Genomic DNA, 25,314 nt, shown 5'->3' on the forward strand with positions numbered 1-25,314 from the left:
TCTAAATCTGTGTCAGTGAACACTTCACCTTTGTCCAAATAACCCATCCACCTCATAAATGGGGCATATGAAGATGCTTATCAGCTAGCACCATCACTGCGCAAGCGTGTGTGTGTGTGTGTGGCTCAGGCTGCCCACAATAAAAGGCAACTCTAAAATGTTCCGTTTTAGCATATTGGTCTCACGTTCGGCATAATTGGTCATATACTGTAAGTAAGTAAACGACTGTAAGGGGGCCAAAAAAGAGTGCGCATTGTTTTAAAACATGCATGGGAAGGCAGTTTCAAATCAAATTCTGCTTAGGGTCCCACCGAGGCTTGGACGGCACCCGTACACAAACACGGCTCATAAATGTTTAGGTGTTCCGAAACTTCTATTGATTCACACTTTAAAGCTCAAGTATACATGGAGCTAGCATATCTTCTATATGCAGAACGTCATGTGACCAAAGCCGGACAGCTAACCTACTGTGTATGCTACGCTAACAAGCAATAACACTATAATCTTCTATTTTTGTCGCCCCCAACGACTGGAATTCAGCATTGCAACAAAGCGGCCCATCTCTTCGATATGACGTAGGCTGGACCGAGTCCAACTGTCCCCGTCTTCCCGTCCCCCAACCCCTCACGGGTGAATATACACCAACGTAGTGTATTATATAGCTGTCGAAACCAGCGAGGTAAATAAAACGGGCGAGAGCAACTGTCAATAGTTCAATATCCAGCGTGCAAATGTTTTCTAACCACTGCGGTGTTACATCACCTGTTAATGTGGAGACATATACATACATTTCCAGACGTGGAAGTTGTTTTTTTGCGCCTGTCGTCGTGCTCTTTTTCTTCTTTTCCCATCTCGATCGTGTTTTTCGTGTCACGTCTCCGGACCTCAAGCTGTATGTCACCGGCGATCGAAGTCGCGGCAGCCGGTTGGGAGAACCTCTCCACGTCACGACGGGCGGTAAACCGGCAGCAGCGTTATGACGCTCAAATTTATAATCGAGCGGATAAAGTTCTCGCAAACCACATCGCCGTGTCACTAGCAAGTTAACTTTCGCACAACACATTCACTGCCATTGACGGCTTTAGAAGTCAAATATCCATGTTAACTGGGAGGGCTGGCAGTGAAGAAATGAGATCAACAAAAGCAATAAAAACAAATCAGTAAAGTTGAGAGGAGTGCTGAGTTGTGACCGCGTGACCACCCACACCACTGATGGCAACCACACAACTCCTCCAAAAGTGCTAGATGATGATCATTTGTGGCAATTTGTATTGTTTTCATTGATGCAGTAATTATTGTATGACTATTTTATGCTACACAAATGCAGAATAATATTTTTAGTGAGGGGTTTACAACTACGCTCCGCTCTGCAAAATCCCTCATTTCTGTGCCATCATTTCCTTCTACATCATTTTTGGTGCGCTACCAACTGGGCTGGCGTGGAAAATGAATCGGGCATTCACCAAATATAAACAAAATAAAAATAAGAAATTACTGAAAAATACAGCAAGATGTTAGAGGAGCTGACAGGCTTAATAAGCATGTTGTCATCTCCTCGAGTATTAGCTTGGATGAAGATATAATTTATTATTATTTATTTATTTAACCCCCAAAAAAAGTTGTTGATTTCAGCTTTAACTATGGTTTGTTTACATGATTGTTTGAAACCAGACTTGCTAAAATTGATTTCTTTACGGTTGGTGTCATCACACAAAAGTTAAATACATGTATATCAGTTATTTATACAAATATGATATACGTAAATGCGAGCAAAGCCAAAGCATCTAATATTGTAGTCTTTGGTGGCTCAGTGGTCACATCTTTAAAATAAATAAATACATTGTAGATATTTAAAGTCCCTGCAGTTGCTTTGTCGCGGCTCCCTTTGCCGAGGGGGGGGGGGGGCCAACCCCTAAAAAACCTCATTGGTGTTTTATCCCTACTTATTGAAGAATTTATTGAAGCACAACTAAATAATTTAGGGGGGCTGAAATAGGCCTGGAGCGAACTTCTCTCAAGTGTCCAGTTTGTTTAAAAAAAATACATAGCAAGCGTTGGTTTTCTTGTTTTATTGTTCACACGAGAGGTTACACTGGTGACAGGACAGGCACAGCAGGTTCAGAGGTCAAAATGTTAAAAGGAAGAATGGCAAACTAGGAAATGTTCAATACATTATAGGAAAGTCCATCCGAGAGCTTTTTAGTAGCGAGAGCTCATCCTCCTTCTCCTCCTCCTCCTCCGGCGGGTCCTCCCGTAGGACCTGGCCCTCCTCCTGCGCCGGTACCGCCTTCTCCGGAGTCTCCTGGGGGCCCTTCTCCTTCTCCTACTTCTCCTCCTCCTCCTCACAGACAGCCTTCTTCTCCTCCTCCTACTCACGGAGGTCCTCCTCCGTCTCCTCCTCCTCCTCCTCACGGACATCCTTCGTCTCCTCCTCCTCCTCACCGACAGCCTCCTCCTCCTCCTCCTGACTGACATCCTTCTCCTCCTCCTTCTCCTCCTCCTCCTCCTGGAGGAAGGCCTCCTGCGTCTCCTCCTAGCTCGGCCTCGCCTCCTCCTTCTCCTCCTCCTCCTCCTTCCTCTGTATCTCCTCCTCCTCCTCCTCCCCCTCCTCCGTCTCCCTCCCACTCTCCTCCTCCTCCTCCTCCTCCTCCTCCCCCTGAGCCTCCTCATCCTGTAGCGGCGGCCGTAGGGGTTGAGCCTGAGGACCCCCCGTCCCCCCGCACCCCTGCCTCGCAGGATTTGCTTTCTGGCCACTAGTCTGCGCAGCGCCAGGCGGATCCGGCCTCGGTTTCGCATCACGTCGTAGCCGTTGGATTTGAGGACTCTCTTGAGGCCAACTAGGGTCAGGCCGCCAGGACCCCCGTAGGAGGAGATGGCGTTCAGGATGAGGTTGGACACGGCCGGGCCGCCCCTCTTCCTGGATCTTCTCCTCGGGGATTTGGGTGCAAGAGACATGGTGCCCTGTTAGCGCTCTGCGGGTCTTGGAGTCAAAAGCAGAGTTGGAGGTCGTGGGTCTGACTGACGTCTCCACACTTGTGCAGCTGTGGCAAGTCTTCACCGAGTCCTCATGGCTACCTCGGAGGGTGAGACCCGAGAGCACACCTCAACTCTCAAATTTGTACAGGTAAGCCCTCTTTGAATGCAAATTCATGAGCCCTGGAATGCATTTGAACAAAAGACGACTCGTAGTTTTTTTTAGCGGGATGCATCCCCTCTGTACGTTGGGGTTTTAGAGACATTAGAGCTCTGGGGTCAAAGTGTGATGCGTAATGACGCACGGTGCACCGCCGTCGCGTCATTTCAGCTCAGGTCATTATAGTTACGACATAGTACTGTCATGTGTCTGATACATACCGGCGCTCAATGTCTTTTTAGCTCATCCCCGCCTTTTCCGACGGAGGCGTGTTGCTGTAGTCCAAAGAAATACGCAATCTGATTTCCTGCGAAGCAAAGTCAGTACAAAGAAAATGCGTTTTTTGTTGTTGTTTTTTTTTATGTAAACTACTGTGTGGGTGCAGTAGCCGTGTACTGTGCAGTGTTTGCTGCACGTGTTTCGTTTTTCTATGTCAAAAAAATAAACATTAAAAAACAACCCGAATGTTTGCTTGTTTCTGTTCTATTCAGTAGACATAATGCAATAGAAATTAAATGGACAACAGGCCTACAGCTCATAAAAAAAGAATACATTATAGAATATACAATCGAAATAGCATAGACACTTTAAATACAATACACAACGAAAAATACAACTAACAATCGATAGAATAAATTGGAAATGTACAATCGAATATGGTCAATAATAACACTGTAATGCAATAAAGAGACAACATTAATAAACTAGAAATAATCCAATAGCAATACTATAGACAATAAAACAATAGAATAGAAATAATCCAATAAAATTTAATGCAACAGAAATATAATCGAAAATCCCACAATATATGTAAATACAAATAAATAATGTAAGAGAAATAGGTATCGTAAAAAATAAATAAAATAGACGATAAAAATATATACAAAATGAATAGAATCGACAATATAATAATTACATACGCAATATGAATTATGCAATAACATTCATAAATATTGTTATTGGCAATACATCAAATGTTTGCAAAAAAATCAATAACGATGTTGTAAGGGTTACTTAAGGACTCAAAGGTGAATATTTTGTGAAAATATATCACACGTGAATGCGGGGATGGGGTTCATTTCAGGAGGATTTGTGAGTCCGTTATTCGTTTATTCACGTGTATTTAGAATTACACGGCAGGGTGGATCATATTAATTCCACAATTGACGCGCCGCATGGGGGGAAAAAGTGGTCCTGATTTTTTTTTTTTTTTTTTTTTTTTACCTCAATATTTTCAAATTGAGGCCATTTTTTTAGGCCTAAGTGGCCTTCGATTGTCTTTCCTTTGTTATTTTAAGTTTTTTTGTAATTCTTATTTTTATTTGATTATTATTATTTTACAGGGCCCCAAATCCCAGACGGCACAGCTCCATTGTCACTTGCGAATTTAAAACAGGATCCATTTTGTAATATTAGCCACAAATCAAACACAAATGTGCAAAAAAAGCTAAGTAAAAAAATAAACTCCCAAGTTTGACTTTTGTTTTGTTTCTAACGACCGAAAATGTTGATTGTACTCCAAATAGTTAAGCTTTTGGACCATTTTTTTAGCCACTTTTACTCCATCAGGTGGAACACTTTTGGTTAAAACTTTTCAAATGTAAACTTACTGTGGTTTAATTTCAATTATAGGTCACAGCCTATGATACAATGTAAAGTAAATGAATTTTCCACCGTAAGACTTTTTATAAACTGTACAATGTTTTAAGCAACATTTGAACCTCTAGCTTAACTGTCATGCAAGTGTAGATGCCGCAACATTCAAACTAAAATAAAGTAAAACTACTCACCTTTCCAAGTTGCCTGCCAGACCTAAAATAAAGACTGTAAAGTCAAAAAGTTTTATTTAAAAGCTTTTTTTTTTTATTTAGATATTGCTGGAATTAATCATACTGTGTAGTTTGCTATAAGTGCATTTATAGCAGCATCTGCTCAGTAAAAACATATGCATATAATTAATTTAATTTCATTGTAATGCTAAGTATTTGCTATATGTTACAACAAAATAAAAACACACAAAATCCAAAGTGGGTAAAAACAAAAACAAAACGAGTGGAGTCACAGGTGTCAAACGCAAGGCCCAAGGGCCGAATCTGGCCCGCCACATAATTATTTGTGGCCACCCAAAGCAAACAAAGTGTCTACCTCATGTTTCTGAAAGGGGTTTTCATTTTGTTTTCATTTTGGCAGTAACTTTTTTTTCTTTCCTCTTTACAGCTATTACAACTATAGAGAGAAACACCATGTCACCATTTCTCTTGACATTTGAAATTCATTTGTTGTTTAAAATAGTCCTGATCCTGAAAGGGATGGGGAAATTCTGTATGGTAGTCATAATGGCTTGTTTGTGTTTTCCCCCTTTTTTTCCTCTTTTTTAAGAGTTTTTTGCTTGAACTCCAAAGTGGACCGTTTTTTTTTTTTTTTAACCATTTGCATATAGTTTCCCTTGTATCAATTTGTGGTTGTCGAGCTTCAATGAAGTCAAAGCAAGATGTCTATCAATGTTTTATTTTCACACAGAAATATTATTTGAACAGAGTGGCATGGGAAGCAGAAAGGTCCATTATGTGGTAAAGTCGATGTATATATGAATAAATACAGAAAATGGGAGTGAGTATATACAGTCCACGCGAAGCTGCCACTAATAGAGTCTGCTCAGTCTCCTCCTCCTGCGCCTCCTCCTGCGCATGGGTCTCCTCCTGCGTCGGATCCTCCTGACTCTGACCCTCCTCAACCTGCGGACCCTCCTGACTCTCCTCCTCCTCCTCCTGGGGGCCCTTCGCCTCCTCCTCACTCTCCTCACTCTCCTCCTCCTCACGGACCTCCTCCTGAGGGATGTCCTCCTCCGGGATCTCCTCCTCACGGACCTCCTCCTCCTCCTTCTCCTCCTCACGGACCCCCTCCTCCTCCTCCTCCTCCTCACAGAGCTCCTCCTCCTCCTCCTCCTCCTTCTCCCCCTCCTCCGGCGGCGGGGCGTGGCCCTCCTGCGCCCTCTCCTGGAGCGTCTCCTGCGGACTCTCCTCCTCCTCCTCCTCCTCCTCCTTCCCCGTCGCCTCCCCCTCCGCCGCATCCGAACCCCCCTGCGCCTGCGAGGGCCGTAGGGGTTGATCCTGAGGCGTCTTCCCCTGGTGCGCACGATGTAGTTCCTGGCCACCAGCCTGCGGACGGCCATTCGGAGCTTGGCTCTGTTGCGCGTCACGTCGTAGCCGTTGGCCTTCAGTACTCTCCTGAGGCCGGCCAGGGTGGTGCCCGAGGGCCCGCTGTACGAGATGGCATTCAGGATGAGGTTGGGCAGCGCACCGCCTCCCCTCTTCCTGGATCGCCTTCGCGGGGATATGGCTGCAGGGGACATTCTCGTTGGGCCGCAGCCGTATGCAACGATATTCTGCGGATCCTCCAGGTGGCCTGGTGGTGGGTGCGCTTTGTCACCGAAGTGCCGATTATGCCGGACGAGAATTTTTCCGGGACATTTATCGGTTCTCGGCTCTTAGTAACGTGCGCGCTTTAGAGAGATGAGAGACTTTCAGACAAAGTGCTGATGCGCAATTACGCGCCGCAATCCCGTGACGCGTATTTCAAAAAAAATGGGGGGACGTGACGTCATCAAGTAAAGCGCGCCTTATTACAAACGGCAGCCGCGGTAAATAAGACTCCTATTTTTGAGGCAAGGCGGGATTTAGCTTTAAATTAGAGACGTCGGAATGCAGGGACCCTTCAGCAAAGCCGACTGTGGACTGTTTTACAGACTATTAGTCTCCCAGTGGATGAATTAGGCTGGCACGTTGCACATCCGCAGTGAGATTAAATTTATTTATTTTTCATTTTTAAATATGACTACAGTTGCAGGTGGCAGGGTGACCTCATCTGCCTCACAGTTCTCAGGGTTGGGGTTCGGATCTCACTTCCCGACTTGCAGTGTGGAATTTGGTGCGTGTTTTTTTTTGTTTTTCTCCTCCTCCTACATTCCAAAAACATGCTTCTTAGGTTAATTGAGGACTCTTAGTTAAGGTCTGAGTCTGAATGTTTTTTTTCTAAAGTTCTTTTGCTCTCCTAGGCCTTCATATGTGTGGCGTTTGCATGTTCTGCCCTATTTGTCTCAAAATGATTTACACAAATACAACCACAATTCCAATGAAGTTGGTACGTTGTGATAAATAAAAACAGAATATAATGATTTGTAAATCATGTTCAACCTATATCTAATTGAACACACTACAAAGACAAGATATTTAATGTTCAAACTGATAAACGTTATTGTTTTTAGCAAATGATCATTAACTTAGAATTTTATGGCTGCAACACGTTCCAAAAAAGCTGGGACAGTTGGCAAAAAAGACTGAGAAAGTTGAGGAATGCTCATCAAACACCTGTTTGGAACATCCCATAGGTGAACAGGCTATTTGGGAACAGGTGGTTGCCATGATTGGGTATAAAAGGAGCTTCCCTGAATTGCTCAGTCATTCACACGCAAAGATGGGGCAAGGTTCACCTCTTTGTGAACAAGTGCGTGAGATAATAGTCAAACAGTTTAAGGACAATGTTCCTCAATGTACAATTGCAAGGAATTTAGGGATTTCATCATCTACGGTCCATAATATCAAAAGGTTCAGAGAATATGGAGAAATCACTGCATGTAAGCGGCAAGGCCGAAAACCAACATTGAATGCCCGTGACCTTCGATCCCTCAGGCGGCACTGCATCAAAAACCGACATCAATGTGTAAAGGATATCACCACATGGGCTCAGGAACACTTCAGAAAACCAGTGTCAGTAAATACAGTTCGGCGCTACATCCGTAAGTGCAACTTGAAACTCTACTATGCAAAGAAAAAGCCATTTATCAACAACACCCAGAAACGCCGCCGGCTTCTCTGGGCTCGAGCTCATCTAAGATGGACTGATGTAAAGTGGAAACGTGTTCTGTGGTCCGACGAGTCCACGTTTCAAATTGTTTTTGGAAATTGTGGATGTCGTGTCCTCCGGGCCAAAGAGGAAAAGAACCCTCCGGACTGTTATGGACGCAAAGTTCAAAAGCCAGCATCTGTGATGGTATGGGGCTGTGTTAGTGCCAATGGCACGGGTAACTTACACATCTGTGAAGGCACCTTTAATGCTGAAAGGTACATACAGGTTTTGGAGAAACATGCTGCCATCCAAGCAACGTCTTTTTCATGGACGCCCCTGCTTATTTCAGCAAGACAATGCCAAACCACATTCTGCACGTGTTACAACAGTGTGGCTTCGTAGTAAAAGAGTGCGGGTACTAGACTGGCCTGCCTGCAGTCCAGACCTGTCTCCCATTGAAAATGTGTGGCGCATTATGAAGCGTAAAATACGACAATGGAGATCCCGGATTGTTGAATAGCTGAGGCTGTACATAAAGCAAGAATGGGAAAGAATTACACCTGCAAAGCTTCAACAATTAGCGTCCTCATTTCCCAAACATTTATTGAATGTTAAAAGAAAAGGTGATGTAATGCTGTGGTAAACATGACCCTGTCTCAGCTTTTTTGGAACATGTTGCAGCCATAAAATTCTAAGTTACTGATTATTTGCTAAAAACAATAAAGTTTATCAGTTTGAACATTAAATAGCTTGTCTTTGTAGTGTATTAAATTAAATCATTGTATTCTGTTTTTATGTATGTTTAACACAAGGTCCCAACTTCATTGGAATTGGTTGTGTATCCGCAAATTACATGTTTTTCAGATCCACAAATGTATCTGACATATATATTTTTTAATGTTGTGTGTGCATTTATCATGACTTATCATTTGTAAATATTCAATTCTACTTGTGAATTTCTTGAAGTTGCGTTTGTGGATCAGCGGGCACGCGCATTTCTTTTTCGAGATAAACGTAACGCAGTTTTCAAGATCTTCACACAACAAATTGAGAATATTCACGTGTGGGAAAGGGCGTCCCTCCATCTGCTAGGCGGCAGTGTTGCTGTCTCCGTTGATGACTTGACTGCAAGTCATTTTTAAGTGGTGGAGAAACTCCGTGTCGGACGATGTTATGTAAATTAGCCAGTGGTAGCTTCGCATCAGCACCATTGGCAGTCTTGGCGTGCAGGTGTGAAACACTACATTAACGCTTCCTCGATGTGGTACAAGCGGCTATTTGTGTTTCGTGATGGGTCAGAGCGCCACACTCAGGTCCCAGGTTTATTTTAGAGACTGTGACGAAGTGCTGCCTGTACGAGGGAAAACAGAATCCATTCTTTCCATTTTTTGGGGGGGGGGCTTGCGTGCACATTGTAATTCACAGTTGCTTGTTTAGATTGGGGTTCTTAGTCGCGCCATCCCAACCTCAGCCTCTAGTTGTCAATGTAGCAAAATCATTGCCGTCATTGGCCCAGCAGTATGTGGGGTGCCATGAGAGCTGAAAAGGGGCCAAAGACAAAAATTAGGTGTGTGTAAAGTGTTCTATAATTAATGGGGAAAACAGAAGCTTCAATATATATCGCGCCTTTCAGGAGAACCAAGGATGCTTAACAGAAACTCATGGTCTCACTAACATCTTGACCATAATGCCAAGTTAACGTAGCAGTAGCTAGCATTGGCAACTGACGGCAAACAGCAGCGTGATGAACAAATATTCCAATAGAGGCTCCTTGTGCATCAGACAAAGCAGGGTAGTAAACCTCTCAAGAGGACGCAGAGAAAGGTTTGGTATTGGCAGTGGTGGAAGTTAATAGCTAATTAGCTGGTAACACCAGTGACGTGCGGTGAGATTCATGATTGGGGAGGCACTGACTGTCAGTCACGTGACTTCTGGAGCTCTATGAAGCTCAACTCAACACTGCCACATGCTGGTTGGGGCACCATACATACCAGACTCCGCTGTGCCCTTTTAGTGGCTTTTCTGGTCGATAATAAAGACTAAATGTCACACACTTTCATTAAATATATTAGACAGCCTGTTAAATGTCAGTAAGTGCAGTACATGTATGATAAAACGTATATTATTGGCGATGTAATGAGGAAACGCCACTGTCTCCTGTGTGAAGCCACGGACCAATAACAGCCTGCCTGAATGGATGTGGGCGTGGTCTCTTGAAGCATCATGGGTGCGATGACTCAACGTGACTCGTAGCTCCGCTTCCTATGCATTTGAACAGGAAATATGAAAATTCAGCTATTTTAATGATGAAATCATTGAAATTATTGGATTGAAAAAGAAAATCAATGTGAAGCACGGACCATAGAACTAAAATTGAACAATTTAATGTAATCATAAGTTGTTTTTTTTTACTATTCACATGCAGTGGAAAGGAAAGACCACCAGGGGGGAGGGGAGGCTCTGCCTCACTTGCCTACCCTCACCGCATGTCACGTAAGGTACAGTAAGTGCCCAACAAGTCATTTGCGGTATTTTATTATTTTTTTTCAATATGTGAGTATAACTGAGTGAAATTTTAAAATACACTGCTAACAGAAAAGTATTAATTTTTAAAGTTTGCCAAGCGGGCGACATACATGCCACAATCACATCACAGTTGTAGAAACCACCAAGTCAAGTTTATTTATGTAGCGTATCTCAAGGGGCTTCACAAAACTACCATTTCCCAGACATCGATGACATACCTTGGTCTAAAACCCATTTGTGAAAAAGACAGAAAACCTCGGAAGCAAACACAGAGATCACCCTTCCATAATGAACCGGCTGCAGTGGATGCCAAGTGGGCAACATTAATCACAGCGTCCGGAAGTTTGGATTGCATCATTTCAAGCTTGATTTGTATTTCAAGTAACTACAGTAATTTCGCGGAAAACATACAATGGGTTTCCGGCAGTTATTGGTCAATTTACAGGCGCTATGATTAAGAGGTACCAACAGGAAGAATGCTTACATTCACCACACAGTATGAATGCAACATCAGTTAATAACTTGCCAGTCTGCAATACAACAGTAGCGGGTCAGTATGTCTAACGCTGTGCTACCCAATATACTATGTGTTGTTGTTGTTTATAGCTTTGGTATGTATCGCTAAATTACTCAAAGACAACAAAACCAAACATTTTATACAAACCTGTGAGAAAATGGTCACTAAAAGCTGGGTTTACATGCCTTGTATTCCATTTAGAAAGCGGTTAGTAGCCCAAACTGAATGAAAATATATCGTTTTGTGTCAGTAAAACCCCCCACTAGCTTCTGGCACTGAAATAATTCTGTTTTAGTGGAAATAAACACAGTAAGGTATATATTTTTTTCTCTTATCATTAGCTAATTTATTATTTTTGTTTATCAGTTCACGTTAGCAAAGCTGTAGAAACATGTTTTGATAGCGTGTGCAGTGATTTTGTTCTAAGTATTGAGCACTTTGCAAGTTAAAGAAGGAAACATTTGTGTGTATAGTTTTAATTTTGTGCCAAGTTCTCAAAACATTTATTGGATATTTTACTTTTGTACTGAATTCAGAATCTGTACATTTTGACTCAATGAGTTGAATCAGTACCTCTACTTTTACTTATGTCTTTATGATGATTATTTTTTTTACACGATTTTCTGTACTTTTAGCTCAAGGGGGATGTTGCAGTGTTAAAACAGCTAACAGCCTTACTTGACTAGCTTCAACAAAATAGCAGCGCTAGGAATACCAAGCTAGCTAGCCACGGCTGCTACTTTGGTAGCAAGAATTAATAGCGCAACTATAACAGTTAATTCATCGGTTTAAAGTTTTATTTTTATGTACTATTAATTAAAGTTGTAAAAGAGGTGATAAACACAATTATCAAGCAGAAATGTTGCTAATACTTGTCATTTCTGAATCATCATGACTGCTTGTGTTTGATAGTCCCATTTGTTGGCAAATGAAGGATAGATCAGTCCACTTATACTTAACGAGTCGAATCTACACTACTTTCACCAACATCTTTATTCATTTTTGTACACAAGTGTCGGTGCGTCTTACTAAGTACCAAGTGCGAGTACTTTTACCACCTCTAAAATGGAATAAAGTGCAATTGAACCCACGTGGCACCGCATGAGAGTCAGACGAATGTAGCATTACACAACAGTGACAGACCAGGGGAAAAAAACATCTTTTTTTTTCTGTCAAAGGTCACAATCGTCGAAGTAGGATTCCGACGAAGCGTTGCAGCAATATACTGTGGCGTGCCCCGCCCCCACCACATCCGCCACTTCCGGGCCATGTGACCGCGTGGCGTCACAGACGTCACAGTTCTTAGATCCCTCGTGACCAGACTGAGGAGGGGGGGGAAGAGAAAAGAGAGACGTCGAGACCCGCCGCCCGGCCGACTTCACTTCAGTCTCCTGACCGCCGCCTCGACGACATGGACTGCGGCATTATCACCTCCAAGACGGTCCTCCTCTTCCTCAGCCTGGTCTTCTGGGTAAGACAGGAATTTATTATTATTATTTTTAAATATTTATATCCTTTATGTTATCAAATTGTGTTTATTTATTCATAAACACTGTGAACTTCCTCAAAATCACAGCATGGCCCGTTGAAGCTAGTTGAACGTTAAACCTCATTCTTATCGACATGCTTGCCACACTTTAAGGAAGTACATAAAACAACATTTCCTCTTTTTCTTTGTTTATTCATTTTTAGGAAACTGGGGCGTCGGAATTACGCTTATATATATATATATATATATATATATATATATATATATATATATAATTCAAACGTGTTGAATTATGACGTATTTTTACATTACGTTTAGTCCAAGTGTCATCGGTCATCTGGTTGCTTTCTTCCAACATGTCGTCTTTTCACCCACTTTCACTGTCGTTCCGACGTGTGTTGTTTTTGCACTCGGTAAACATTCACTTGTGTTCGATTTGCTAAATGCAGCCAGATTTCAACCAATCCCAATCTGCGTGGTTGCGCAGGAAAACACAGTCGTGGTTTTATCGCTGTAATACAATCACGCTCGCCGTTTTCATCGCGCTGTTTACTTGCCCTTTTTTTTCTTTCTTTTCTCAGAACATAGACCACCCATAAAAAAAGAGAATTTAGACTCTAAACCTCTGAATGCTCGAAATTTTAGAGCATTCAGAGGTTCTCCCGTCCCATTCAAATTATTTAAAAAAAAAAAAAAAAAAAAAAAAAGATGAATTTACCATGAAATAAAAAAACTGGAGTTTTCAACAACCAGATTCTCCCATGAATTATAATTTTAAAAAAATAAATTGATAAATTGACCTCTAAATAGGGATTCAGAACAGTCAAATTCTCCCATGATCCGTTTTAATATAATAAACAAAAATTGTTGATTAAAGAATAGAATAAAGAGACATCCCATTAAAATATATGTATAAATTACATCAGTCATTTATGTCATTTATACATATATTGACCACGAAAAGAAATGAAAACAGGAGTTAAGAACATCCAGAGATCATCCCATTTCTTTTAAAATCTAAGAAAAAAATGTTTGATAATTAAATTAACACGAATTTATAAAGTTCTGAAATGATCCCATCCCATTAAAAAAAATTGTCATTACTTGCTAGTTAACTAAAAATAAACAAGATCAGAACATTCAGAGATTGGCACATAATAATAAAAAAGTAATTATTTGATAATTAATTGCATAAAAATAACTTTCAGAATATTCTAATACTCTCCCATTACATAAAAATATTTTTAAAATTTATAGATTAATCAAGAAATATTCTTCATAGTTTACCAGTGACATTTTGTCATATGCTCATTCTTGGTATTAATGTTCCAATTATACATTTAACTATATAATGTAAATTTATATGGACGCAAGCATAATGCCACATTAGTTCAGGAGGAAAAGCCTATAAATTTTGACTATGAAATATAATGCTTGATAAAATTGTGGTTTGTGTTTCTCCTCCCAATGCTAAAACTCAGAGTGGATCCAAACAAGTTATTTAAGGTTAACATGCTTTTTTTATTTTTTTAAAGTAACTATCTCATTGAAAGTTGGACAACACACCCCTGACTCACTGCTCTACAGTAAGTTGCAACCCACCAAAAACATCCCACTTTTCTGCCACTCCCGTATAAAATTCTGGCGCTTTCACCACATTCCAGCAAGTTGGTGACTCCTTCTTAAAAAAACTCCCCCCCCCCACCCACAAAAAAGCCTCTTTTATTTGCTGCCTCGTTTCACTGCATTAGATCAGACTTTCTTGGGGAGATTACGGGGCGAGCCTGGGGGGAGCGAGCGAGCCCATGGCCGCCCCGTGACTGTGGCGTGATTAAGAGACATGAGTCATGCGGCCCAGCGGAAAGACAGGTGATCGCCTGCATCGACAATACATTCTTGGAATACATGAAAGAGACGTTAGTCTTTTTTTTTTCCTCCACTGACAAAAGGCTGGACAAAGGTGAAACGGGAATTGCGGTGTGCCGAATATAGGTGTTTTGTCTTTCGCTCTCTTTTTTGTTAGGTCAAGCAGAATGGAGGATCTGTATCCCTTTTATCCCGGAGCAGTTTTACTGTGTCACAGTGGAGTTTTTAAGCTGTTTCTGTGTTTTCTTAGTATTATAATTGATGTTTATTGAGAATCAGAATCGATCCGTCGAACAGAAAAAGGTTTCTCGAGGGGAGAGAGAAACGAAGACAAAAGACACAAAGCTCTAATTGTAAACAGGATGAGAAAAGTAAATCATAACATATCTACAACAAAGAAGCATTAGATAAAAGTGTTTCATGCGGCTGTAGTGCTACACCCTGTGAGGGAAGGACAGGACAAGCTAGAACAGGACAAGGACAGGAGAAGAAGCATGCAGGACAAGGGTCGTGAACCTGGCTGTACAACTGAAGTGTGGTGGGCTTGACTATATAAATTCTAAAAGGCGAGAGTGTGAGTGAGGGGATACCAATCAATTTGCATATTCATGAGTGATTTGTCGCAATAAGTGAGTGGCCCCACACCCAGCGAAAGAGTCCCAGGGGTGTGTGCCTGCGGACACTTGCAAGTGTATTGACACCGTTTCGCATGCACAAGACTGACAGAAGTGTCCTGTAATTGCTGTGCCTGCACCACGGAGGCTGAGGACCCCACGCAATCAATCGAGGGGCTAGAAACAATAATACTGCAGTGGCGTCTTTCTCATGGATTAACAGATACTCTGAACACAATCACAATGTGACACAGTAATTTTTTAGAGAAGTCAGTCACATGTTTGAAGAAATAAAAAAATAAATAAAATAAAAAAGCAGGTCACGATGAGATATGCTCTTAAACGGCTCCTCGCTAGACAAGCTCACATGAGACCACAGGAGATGATATCAAGAACAAACCTCTGTGCTGCTTCTGACCAGCTGGTTTGTCGCCATTGTGTTGGAGACAAGTTGATGGCCACACTTGATGTTACCTCACATTGACCTTTTAAAATGTTTTTGTACAAATACAGTGAAGTTTCACGAATTGTGGTTTATAGGGACCGAGTTCTGCTTCCAATAGTGAAAGACAGCAAGTAATTAGCCCCCCCGAAATGCTTTTATCGCCTATATTAATGGTTGAAATTGTAAATACCTTGTGAAGCCCAAATTATGATATTAAAACACTATATCTCAGTCATCTCGCAACATTTCTCTTAAAAATAAATGGCTTACAGATTATTTGATTTTGAAAAAAAAGTGGATGCTCCGTAACTTCTGCTAACAAGCTGAGCTAAACTTAGCTCCTCCTCGACACCAAAAGATGTTAGCTCAGCAGTTGAGATGTATCGCTTAACCTTTCCTAAGATTGGCCAGGGCTTTGGTGGAATTTTGTGGAATCTTGGAGCATTACAAACAGAAAAATAACTAAATGGTTGAGTTTTTCAGCAAATAGATGAGGATAGCTTCCACAGGAAAAAAAAAAAAAAAGGTAAATTCTTGGGGTAATGGGGTTTACTTTTCGCTGGTACTTATGTTCAGTTTACTCTGTATTGTCGATTTGGGCACTGTCATTGTAGAAAATCCTGCAAGCCTGAACAATCACCTTGTAGTGTCTCTTAAATGCAGCTCTTCTTCTTCTGTCATCGTTTGGCCTTTTTGATGTTTGTTTTCTTTACCCATTTTTGCTAGCTTGTGGGCTCACTGTGTCACGTGACCAAGACAAGCAGTTTGCCGTGTGGACAGAGCCACAGGCCAGATTTGAAAAATAAAACTTGTTTCAGACTCTAAATATAATTTTTATTTCCATCATAATTTTTCTTCAGTCTCTCTGTGCAGCCTCGTATCAAATAGCCTACTGACCAGTACCGGTCTGGTGGTTCGGGACTTTTGCCTTATGTTGAGGAGCTGTTAGCAAATGATCAGCTGTAAACCAAAGCCACTGTCAAGAGCAATCCGGACCTTTTTTTGCATCATCTTGAGAAGTTTACCTGCTGTTTGCTGCCCAGTCAGCCCTATTGCCCTATTAGCTATTGGCCAATGCTAGCTACTTCTCCGTTAGATAGCAAGTGTGAAATTAAACATTCTGATTTTGCCGGATTGTGATGTCTGCTGTGTGCGCATAATACACTAATTCGTGAGTCTATTTCAGCGGCTTGGTGATTAAGTGCTGCCTCCATGTGTTAAAATCACAGGGCAACTTGACCAGCAAGCACGATTGTGTTTGCACGGTTTGAATATAATATCTCCTGCTCTGACTGAAGCTGGTGGGGAGTCTCAAGAGTCCATCCATCCATCCATCCATTTTCTGAGCCGCTTCTCCTCACTAGGGTCGCGGGCGTGCTGGAGCCAATACCAGCTGTCATTGGGCAGGAGGCGGGGTACACCCTGAACTGGTTGCCAGCCAATCGCAGGGCACACAGAAACAAACAACCATTTGCACTCACATTCACACCTACGGGCAATTTAGAGTCTCCAATTAATGCATGTTTTGGGGATATAGGAGGAAACCGGAGTGCCCGGAGAAAACGATCAATTACCAAAAATAAAAATGAAAAAAGTTTTCATCCTAAATGTGTCTGTGTTTTCCAGGCTGCAGGTGCTGGCCTGGCCTACGTTGGCGCCCAAGTGTTGCGCAGCTACGGCAACTTTGAGAACTTCATCCAGGACAAGTACATGCTCATCCCGGCCGTGGTCATCATCGGCATCAGCGTGGTCATGTTCATCTTTGGCCTGCTGGGATGCTGCGCCACCATGCGAGAATCCAAAGTGGGCCTGAGCTTTGTGAGTGCCCCACCCCGAATGTGCATCAACAACACTTCACTGTAATTCTGATCTGAATTGTTGTTTGTCTTTCTTCATGTAGTTCTTTTTGATCATCATGGTGGTGTTTGCAGCTGAAGTGGCTGTTTTGGTGCTAAGCTTCATCTACCAAGGCAAAGTGAGTCATTTCGAATATTTGGTATGCTAACAATTCTTAGTTGAAGTATTCATCCTTCCATCCAGCAAGGTAGCAACACGAGTAGAAAATGCGCTTAGGCAGATCGATAAAGATTTTACATCATGCCTTGCAGTCTGGTAGTATTTCAAAGGTGAATTTATACGGTGCTAACATACAGGTGCATTGAAAAAAAAATAGTTAGAAAACTTAATGTATTTCTGTAGTTCAATTCACTAACAAAGTAAACTATTTTAGGATTTTGTATATTATTTTGATGATTTTTAGCTTCCAGCTAATGAAAACTCACATTTTACCATCTCCAAGTTAGAATGTTCCATAAGAAACGGCACAAAATCTTTTAATATGGAAATGGGTCGGAATTGGCCTTCTGAAAATTATTTTCTTGTTGAATGAAATTGTATAATTTATGAATTTCACTTTTGGAATTGCAATGCTGAAACACAACAAACTCTCTTACAGTATTCTAATTTATTGAGATGCACCTGTATAGCAAGATGGCAACCTGAGTAGAAACTGCTAAAGCAGATCAATAACAATGTTATATCTTGCCCTCTAGTCTGGTACTATTTAAAATGAGAATTTATAGAATGCTAATATGCTAACACAGAGCACGATATAAACTCGAGTTGAGAAAGCGCTACGGCAAATCACTAACAGTTTGTATGCTTACATTTAGCAAGATGGCTACCTGAGTAGAGAAAAACGCAGAGGCAGATCCATAAGGATTTTACATCATACCCTGTGCCCAATTTCAATGAGAGTTGATAAAATATCAACACACTAATAGGTAGTATGCTAACCAATAAAAATATTGCAACCTGGTTATAAAAAGTTGCTAAAATTGTTGGGGCAAAAAACTCAAATTAATCAATAACATCAGTTTATAGAATTCTAACATGATAAAAGTTTGTATGCTAACATAGATTTGTATACTACAACACAGGCAATAAATATAACATGAATCTATAAGTTCAAATAAGATTGCACGGAAAAAACGTTCCTTGAAATCCTCTAAAACCAGAACAATAAGGATTATGAAACACATCTGTTTATCAACATTAATTTTGCAATTGAATTGCAAAAAATAACTTGTTTCACCACAGTGACATCTGCTGGTTCTGGTGGGGCAATGCCCCACTTGCGTGAACTGCAAAATCACCACATATGTTCTTTCAAATGTTTAGTATTTTTCACTTTTGCGTACAGATAAACGGAGATCTGGAGCACTTTATGAACAACGTCTATGCAAAGTATGACGGTGAGGACCCCGAGACCAAGAGTGTGGATTACCTGCAGACTCAGGTTGGCATTGGACGGTATTGCACCTCCATTTTGCACAACCTTTTTGTTTTCAGTTCCTTTTTCATTGGGCTTGACTTGCGTCTAACAGGTCATGTTTTGGGAAACATGGAAATTATATTTTAATTTTATTGTTCTTTGTGCAGTTGCAGTGCTGTGGCGTGTGGAACTACACCAGCTGGTACAACACGACCTGGTATAAAAGCCACAACACCACGGTGCCAGAGTCGTGCTGTAAAAATGTCAGCACACAGTGCACTGGCAGGTTGGAGCAGTTAAACCTGCTCAACTTAGAGGTGAACTAATATTGCTGGACTTCACTGACTGTAGTCAAATGTTGAAATGAAACGCGACGTACTCTATGGGGTTTGTGTGCCTTTCAGGGTTGTGAAGTCAAGCTGGAGCACCTGCTACAGGATGTGCTGAAGTACGCCATGCTGGTCATTCTGGGCTTCGCCATCATCAAGGTAACGATGTGGCCGCACGCTCTGAAAATGGAACACCGCGACTGGCATACACATTAAAACGTACACATGGTGGATTTACACTGCAGGTCCAAGTGCCCAGTTCCAATTTGATGCTTGAATCCAATTTTTTTTGGACCATCTATTGAGACAATGAGAGTAACCTCCGTATTGCACTGGCCAACATCTGCAGTTTAATTTACTTTATAATGGTCACACCTCCAATGTAATATAGACCGTCTTTAATTGTCAGAGGGTGTTTTTAATGTGTATATTTTAGACTTTACACTGATTTTTATGAGGCTGATCGGTATTGGCCGATATTTAGCATTTTATGCTGATCGGCTGATGGGCTTTGTCATAATTTGCCATTAATCTGCTCCGCAAAAGACATTTACTCCGCGTCGCCGCATGCACGGTATATTTGAATCCAAAACCTAGTTTATTTTTAGCCTTGTTGCGTGTCTTTCGACGTAGCACTGTAAATATCTGACGGCCATTGCAGTTATCCATCCATCCATTTTCTGAGCCGCTTCTCCTCACTCGGGTCGCGGGCGTGCTGGAGCCTATCCCAGCTATCATCGGGCAGGAGGCGGGGTACACCCTGAACTGGTTGCCAGCCAATCACAGGCACATTTAAACAAACAACCATTCACACTCACGTTCACACCTACGGGCAATTTAGAGTTGTCAATTAACCTACCACTCATGTTTTTGGGATGTGGGAGGAAACCGGAGTACCTGGAGAAAACCCATGCAGGCACGGGGAGAACATGCAAACTCCACACAGGCGGGGCTGGGATTGAACCCCAGTCCTCAGAACTGTGAGACAGACGCTGTAACCAGTCGCCCACCATGCCGCACCAATGAAGTTATTTCAAAATTTGTTTTAAAAAAACGGCGGCGGTGTGGGACAAACAACACGTTTGAGACAGGCAACACGTACCGGATGAAACTACAAGACAAATTTGCTCTTTCGCGATTGCACTGTCAGATGACTGCAATAAAATCTTGTATTCCGATACCACCGCATCCTGTTTTTTACGATCATTGGGCTTTATCTTGTCATCTCAAATGCGACCGGTTACACTCATTACCGTGGCGATGACAACAAGAGTGGAGCGCGCCTACGATATTATAAGACCAAATGAGAAAAAACGTGTGTTGGTGGTCACCGGCGCTCAGGAGTGGACGTTCGTTTAAGTCTTGCTTGAGGTATGTTCACTTACTTTTAATACGATACGACTCACAAGCAGGCAATAAAATGTTATGTAGCCTAGCAAGCTACTGCTAACACGAACGGTTGGACGTAAACATACCGCCGTACTGTCGAATCATATATATAAGTTTCGGTGTGGGTGAAGTAATTTATTTTAAAATACAGTAATTTAATTACAATAAGTTAGCACACATTATTTCTGTCATCTAATGTTGATTTGACCTGACTGATTAGAATACACGATCTGACTAGAGCAGTGATTTCCAACCTTTATGGAGCCAAAGAACATATTTTACAATAGAAAAATCTCACAGCACACCAACAAAAAGTGGATACATTAATTACTGTATTTCCTTCCTGCCATCTAATAGAAGACCATTCATTTGTTCTGTCTGTAAACTATTGCCTCACTGGCATAAATAGAGGAGCGAAGTACATTATTTATTTTAATATTTTCTTTTGAGCAATTAAGTACACAAGTATATACAGTAAATGAACAGGTCATTTAAATGGACACATTCCTCCTCTCTTGTGACCGGATCGGTGATCGGTTATCGTTTTTTTATACTCGCTGATCGGCCCCAAAAATCCCGATCGTGTAAAGCCGAGTATATTTGTGTTTTGGCAGACATGGGTGTGTATCCATCACCAACCTGTTTATTTAGATGATGTCAAGTCAAGCTCGCATTGATGGGGTGCCTCCAAACTGCTCGTTCCCGGTGTGCTCGCATTGTCCGAAGTCTGATACAGACCATATTTTTATCCACATTTGGAAGAGGCCTGATTCCGATCTGACGGTATCCGAATCAATGCGTTTTTCCCCCTTATATTTACGCTGCCATGACACACCCTATTTGTGCCACTCGAGAGGTTGGGGGAGAAAAAAATCGTAATTTTGTCAGCCTCACTGACTTATTTATTTATTAATTTTATTTTTGTGCAAATAAAATAACATTTTTACCTTAAAGGTATCAATGTAGTACATGTAGTGTGTACAAATACTATTCTATGAGTTGTGGGGAGCGCTTTGTTTTTATTTTTTTTTAATACAGCTGCGGCTATTATGAAAGTGCCATAGAAATAAAGTTGCATTGAGTTGAGTATACTGTACCTGAATGCGGAAGGAAACCATAGTATCTGGAGAACATCCACACAAGCACAGAGGGCACATGAAAACACCACACAGGAGCCAACAGTCAAACCCAGATCCTCTTCACTGTCAGTCACACGTGCTAACTGCAAGCCCACCATCCCGCCCCTAAAATTCCAAATGTTTCTTATCAGTCTCTGTGTTAAATGCATATCGATAAAGACATGTTTCAGAGCTAAAGAAGTCAAGCTATTAGCATACTATGACATCATGTCCTGAAAATATTATTACTGATGACTATAATGAAGACAAGCCTTAGAAAATGGATGGAAAATGTTAAATATAGTTGCTTTTCACTGGCTGAAACTCAATGAAAGGTGAAAGTCACTCTTCTGTTTAAATGTTGTTACCATACCTCCCATCACATAACCTGAACTCTCAGTAAATATATAAAAATGTGCAGAGCACTTGACTTTTCCCTTTTGTTTGCAGTTCTTCGGGATGCTGAGCGTGTGCGTGATCGCCTGTAAAAGCGGTGGCCGGAGGAGCGGCTACCAGCCTCTTTACGCCTGACCAAAAATTGTCACTTCACCACCTCATATCTGTTAATAATTACTGTTTTGGCATATACATTGTAGACTGTCAGGTGGATCAAAAGCGAGAGTATCCAGCATGAATGTCGTTTTATTGCATTTGGCTGAACTTCCCAATAATCCCGAGAGTATTTCCTCCTCATTTTTGCCACCTTTTTGAACTCACTCGTAGGATATTTTTTATTTTTTTTTGAATCACTACACATTGATTCAAGTTGTTTTTCCTTTTGTTACTCAAATTTTTCATTAGAATGCACCCTGATGGATTTAAGGCCTTATGTCTAGTTGCAATATTTATAGCTGATTTGATTAAACTAACTAATCTACATTAGCTTTGTTTTAACGAGGATGTTATTTTTTTAGGTGAGTTATCTGTTAAATGTAGTTACAGGTCCACATGGTTATAGTGTCTTTCTAAAATAATAAAGTGAGTATTTCATATGAAATTGGCTGTATCACACCCTTAATGTATTGTGTGTTTATGCATTCTATTGTGTTGTGGGAGCATGGTTGTTATATTGGTGCTGTTTTATAACAGTTCTGTGTGGATTTTGTTATTTTTAGTATTTGTGTGGTGGAGAGAGTAAAACACTAATACATTCAGAGTCATCTTTAACATTACCAGAATCATCATTAACATTACCACATTATTGCATTATGTTAATTAAACACAAATATTGTTTGTCTAACATTAACTTATCTGTTAAGTCACATGATATTATTAAAGCCACTGCTTTGAAAAAACAAATCACTTTAATTCGACTGGTAAAAATTGGCTGCAGTGACCAGAATATCCTGAAAGTGGTGCAATTGTGTCTAAATAAAGATAAAAACCAACATGAAATGGAGAAGAACTGAAATGAGAAATTTGACAGTAATACAACAAGAGTGTTTTTCTTTTAGGAAACAGGCCACCACGCAATAACACCAACTATGGGGAAAAAATGTCACATCCATAGAACAGGAAATTATAATGATGTAAATATTTCACTGTCATATTGCCAGGTATGACATCTTCATGTCATTGTGTTTAGCTTGATTTACATTTCTGCTTGATTTAGTTCCCTGCGGGCTGTGTTCACAGCTGATTTCCCCATCCTCTTTTTCACCTCATCTATTTTTGTCTATTGTCTGCCAGCTTTTCTTTTTTTTTTTTTTTTTTTTTTTTTTTTTAAATCACATGTCTCGTTTTTTTCCCCCCATCTGAGATGTGTTTTGTCTGTGTCGCTCAAGTAGTCCACCTAACTGCACTCTCCTGTGTGCTCTCACTCATCTCAATTGCTGTTTGTTACATGCATGCAAATGGTAAAATATGTTAGTTGTGTATTTGTGGTTGACGGTTTATCAATATTGGAAAAAAAACTGCACTTAATGTTTCAATTAAAATGCACTGCACATAAAAGTTAAATTATTGTGCACAAATAAAAGTTTAAAAGCAAACCGCTAGACTCATTTATTACCAGCCCTCCCAGTTAACATGGATATCTGACTTCAAAAGCCGTCATTGGCAATGAATGAGTTTATCTGCAAATGTACTAAAAAGTGAAATATAACTGAACTGTACTTGGGAAGTGATTCTTTTGCGTACCAGTAGATAGCGCCCATGCATGTAGCACTAGTGTTACTAGTAGTAGTACCACACATTACTGTTTTAGTATGATTTTGCAAAAGTACCCACACACTGTACTTAGAAGTACAAATACTTTTGTTAAATTATTATATATTTTTTAAAAAAGACCAGTAACAAAGAAGTAGTGTGTTCACCTCATTGAAGTAAAAGTACAAAAAAAAGTACTCTAAAATGGACTGGAGTTTTTTTTTTTTAACTTATATACAGTACATGGCTTGGTAACTTAGCACAGTGGAAAAACTACACAAAATTTCCCTTTTTTATCAACTTACATAGTGCTTGCACTAAGAAGAAAAAAAAACTTGTTACATGTCGCATGCTGTTATTTAAGAGGTAGCCAGCGTTGGCTTGACTTTTATGCTATGATTTCTCAAAACATGTCCCCATAACAATTGAAAATATACACTTGACCAGTATGTGTGTTTCAGATCAGACAAAATATTTGAATTTCAGAAGCTGGCACAAAATACAATGCCTTTGCCACAAATCCTTCTTGAAGCTGACAAAATTAAGCAATTCCTTTAAATAAGGTTGTAGATGTGCCTGCGTGGGTTTTCCCCGGGCACTCTGGTTTCCTCCCACATCCCAAAAACATGCGTGGTAGATTGATAGGGAACTCTAAATTACCCGTAGGTGTGATTCTGAGAGCGAATGGTTGTTTGTTTTGTGTGCCCTGCAATTGGCTGGCGACCGGTTCAGGGTGTACCCTGCCTCCTGCCCGAAGATAGCTGGGATAGGCTCGAGCATGCCCGCCACCCGAGTGAGGATAAGCGGTAAAGGAAATGGATGGATGTGGGAATATCTTGCTTCTCTGAATTTGTTGCGTAATCGTTGTTAATTCTCCCTGGTGCACGGTCCTCCATATCACTGCTGTCCTTGTTTTTTTGTTTTGTTTTTTTTACCTTACATGACCCTAAAAAAAAACAATCTTACACTGCAGCATATACAGTATACCAATTATGTATTTACATAATGTAAATCATGCATTTAATACCATGAATATGGCTCCGCAAGCACCTTCCTGTTTACTCTTCATTGCATGTCGGGGTGCCATCAAAGGCTGAGTAGTTTGACTTTATCGTCGTTTTATTGTGCATTTCTGTTTTTAGTAGTATGACAGTTACAAATGCCCCCACCTCCCCTAAATTTCACCCATGCCTCTCTTTTTAGGGCAGAGCCATAAGTAATGACCACACGGAGCACGTGCTGTTGCCAACATGTATGTGTGCATTGGTGTTTCTGTAAATAGACACTGTGATGCTCCATTTGTCAGAGGCCATTAGTGTTCATTAGGCACAAATACGCCGCAAACACACACAACAAAGAGTGAAAGATCAGCAGCGCTATTCTGGTCAGAACCGTATTAGTTTCCATTACATGCTGCATGTTCGTCATCTTTGCTTGATAATCACAGCGTCAAGCGTGGGCAACTGATAGCCTGTGGACCTTAAAAATGGGCCGTAAGATCATTTGGTCTGGTCCGCCATACTGTTCTAAAAAAAAACCCCAAACAAATAAAACCTCAGAGGAACTATTCTAAAAAGGCCCAAAGCATTCATATCTACCACCCTGCTGATCATTCTCTTCA

At 41.0% G+C, this 25,314-nt stretch overlaps 3 protein-coding genes across 3 annotated transcripts; 1 reads left to right on the forward strand and 2 right to left on the reverse strand.

Annotated features, from left to right (window-relative positions):
- Window positions 1-2,199: 2,199 nt before the first annotated feature.
- LOC133399544 (protamine-like) lies at window positions 2,200-2,955 on the reverse strand. Its single transcript, XM_061671111.1, has 2 exons — window positions 2,549-2,955; window positions 2,200-2,368 (listed from the first exon to the last, which is right to left on the reverse strand). The coding sequence occupies exons 1-2, from the start codon at window positions 2,953-2,955 to the stop codon at window positions 2,200-2,202; spliced, it is 576 nt and encodes a 191-aa protein (XP_061527095.1).
- Window positions 2,956-5,774: 2,819 nt separating this feature from the next.
- LOC133399545 (protamine-like) lies at window positions 5,775-6,485 on the reverse strand. Its single transcript, XM_061671112.1, has 2 exons — window positions 6,031-6,485; window positions 5,775-5,919 (listed from the first exon to the last, which is right to left on the reverse strand). The coding sequence occupies exons 1-2, from the start codon at window positions 6,483-6,485 to the stop codon at window positions 5,775-5,777; spliced, it is 600 nt and encodes a 199-aa protein (XP_061527096.1).
- A 5,840-nt stretch (window positions 6,486-12,325) lies between these two features.
- On the forward strand, window positions 12,326-23,536 carry tspan36 (tetraspanin 36). The gene is made up of 7 exons (XM_061671875.1): window positions 12,326-12,492; window positions 17,062-17,253; window positions 17,336-17,410; window positions 18,638-18,733; window positions 18,877-19,026; window positions 19,114-19,197; window positions 21,996-23,536. The coding sequence occupies exons 1-7, from the start codon at window positions 12,433-12,435 to the stop codon at window positions 22,074-22,076; spliced, it is 738 nt and encodes a 245-aa protein (XP_061527859.1). The 5' UTR covers window positions 12,326-12,432; the 3' UTR covers window positions 22,077-23,536.
- The last annotated feature ends 1,778 nt before the right edge of the window (window positions 23,537-25,314 follow it).

This window comes from Phycodurus eques, chromosome 3 (assembly GCF_024500275.1).
Source record: "Phycodurus eques isolate BA_2022a chromosome 3, UOR_Pequ_1.1, whole genome shotgun sequence".
Taxonomy (NCBI): domain Eukaryota; kingdom Metazoa; phylum Chordata; class Actinopteri; order Syngnathiformes; family Syngnathidae; genus Phycodurus; species Phycodurus eques.